The 2,353-nt window shown below is 28.6% G+C and overlaps 1 protein-coding gene across 1 annotated transcript; it reads left to right on the top strand.

The window, feature by feature from the left end:
* The first annotated feature begins 916 nt into the window (after positions 1 to 916).
* Positions 917 to 1,912, top strand: LOC142165831 (agamous-like MADS-box protein AGL104). Its single transcript, XM_075224208.1, has 4 exons — positions 917 to 1,098; positions 1,207 to 1,260; positions 1,367 to 1,385; positions 1,787 to 1,912. Exons 1-4 carry the CDS (start codon positions 917 to 919, stop codon positions 1,910 to 1,912), a joined length of 381 nt encoding a protein of 126 aa, XP_075080309.1.
* The last annotated feature ends 441 nt before the right edge of the window (positions 1,913 to 2,353 follow it).

Here is a 2,353-nt window from a genome sequence, read left to right as displayed (position 1 = left end):
TAAAAGGAAAACTAATAATAACCAATTGATGTGTTTGGTAATTTAGTGATGATAAACACCTTTTCTATTAAAATTACTGAAATGTTCATAAAACCAGTAAATGTGAATACAAATTTAAAGTAGTTTACAAGGAAAAGGACAAATGGCGAAAGTGAAATGGAGAACGAGTTAGATATTTTATTTTTGGAAGAGTACTTTAGAGATTACAAAAGAATTACAAATAAAAGAGTAAAAATTAGTCAAACCAAAAGTGCATATAATCAGGTAAAAATCATAAGTTGTGAGTGATCAACTTATGAATTTTTGCTCAATTTGGCTGATAAGCTTTTGAGTTATCAACACTTTGATATTTATCGATCGCGTAAATAAACTAAACAATATTTATAAAATGATCTAACTAACTTATAAGCATATCCGAACACCTTTTATGTAAGTAAACTATTGTTGTACGGTTTAAGTTCAATGGGCATTCATCCAAACAAGAAAAAATAATTGTATTCACTGGTATACCTAGAAAAGGTAAAATAAAAAGGAAAAAGGACAAAAGGTAGATGAGCTAGGGGCAGTTGATATACGTAAATGTAAGGATAATCTAATGATTTAATGTAGTCAATGAAAGTCACTTTGATTTTTTTTTCTTCAAAAGTATAATAAATTAGATAAAATCCATACTTAAATGTGATAATTTATATATGTCAAATCCGTCATGATAGTTTAGCATTTAATAAAAAGTCGTGTGGTTTCGCCTCGAGCGTGTGTGGACGAGGTTGACCAAACTTTCCATTTATTTCATATTTAACCCAAATAGCTTTTTGATCTTATAAATTTGCTCCTTCAGCTTCTTCTTTCAGTCAACTCTACTCAGAATTCTTCCAAGGGAGAGAAGAGACTATAATCCTTCTCTTCACATAAGAAAATGGGTCGAAAAATTGAGATGAAGAAAATAGAAGAGATAACAAAACGTCAAGTCACATTCTCCAAGCGACGTAGTAGTTTAATTAAGAAGGCGGAAGAAATTGCTGTTTGTTGTGATGTTGATGTGTTTTTTGTCGCATTCTCTCCTTCTGGTCGAATAAGCAAATTCTGTAGTCAAAAAAGGTAGCACAATTAAGATCCTAAATAATTTTGTACGGACATTCCGTTATGTTAGTTATTGATTTATTCTATTGTTATTTGATTATTTTCTTTTAATTTTTTCCTTTGTAGTATTGAAGACATGATTCATCGCTATATTAATCTTCCAGTTGAAAGGAGATTGACGTATATGAACTTCTCCTAAATTTTCTTGAGTTGACAATCATTTCATAGCTATTTAGTTACTTATTTGTACTAACTTATGATTATTTTCTTCTTCTTTTTTTCTTAGCCACATAGCGGATGTTCAGGTACTCCTTTAGTCTTGTATATATTTATCTGTACGCCAGAATCCTCTATATTTATTTGCAGCATTTTCAATTTTCTAAAGAATATTTCTTGTTTCCGTTAATGTAAATCAATTTAACTAATTTTAAAATGAGTAAGAAATTAAGTGTTTTTGAAATGAAAAATTAATAACTAAAAGACCCTGAAAATGCTTTTACAATGCAATCATATACAAAATACTAAATGATATTTAAACAGTTTTTTAATTGGTTAACGAACACAAGTATAACTTTTGAAAGTCAAAAATAGCATAATTCGTGATAGAGACTACTAAGAAAATTTAATTATTGGGATCAATACTGCTCACCACTTACTTATTTATTAATTTCTGTTTTCCTTTTTTTCTTTCTGTACATAAATGAAGGAAAAGGTGGAAAAACTGAGGCACTTGAACCATATCAAGGGAGATGTTAGCAAGATTCACTTTCTTGAAAAACAGTTTGTTTCTCTTTCCATTCTCTTCCACTTGATTAATTTCTTGTGTCATTAAAAAAAGAGAGATTAATTTCTTGTCTCACCTTAGTATATATTTTATTCATTTTCTTAACTTGCAAAAATGTTCTGTCACGCCTTATTGAATGGGAAAATAATAGTGTATAGCCGCTCATAAAATACTAGTTAAAATTATATATATATAATAAATAAATAAATTTTATATAATTTTTCGGCTACTGAATATAGATAATTTCATTCACCGGTTAAACTGATCTTTGCTCTATTTGAATTGCAAAACTTATGGTGTCCATGAAAATTTGCTTTACTTAGAGAGAGCTTATTTTGATTACACATGTATACAATCAAATCATCTATAATTTCTCCAATGCATTTGAGAGAGCAGTAATAATAAAAGTTATTTGGCTAATTGATTGACACTAGTTTTTGAAAATTTCATTATATCATTTTCTCTCCAATTAATGCACACCTTATCATG

Source organism: Nicotiana tabacum, chromosome 11 (assembly GCF_000715075.1).
Source record: "Nicotiana tabacum cultivar K326 chromosome 11, ASM71507v2, whole genome shotgun sequence".
NCBI lineage: Eukaryota > Viridiplantae > Streptophyta > Magnoliopsida > Solanales > Solanaceae > Nicotiana > Nicotiana tabacum.
The sequence above is the reverse complement of the archived record's forward strand: the minus strand, read 5'-3'. Positions and strand labels throughout refer to the sequence as shown.

Bases quoted from the DNA above. Each gene is read 5' to 3' on its own strand.
- LOC142165831 (XM_075224208.1), top strand. From the start codon at position 917: ATGGGTCGAAAAATTGAGATGAAGAAAATAGAAGAGATAACAAAACGT. The intron at 1,099-1,206 runs GTAGCACAATTA...TTTCCTTTGTAG, and splicing joins AAATTCTGTAGTCAAAAAAG to TATTGAAGACATGATTCATC.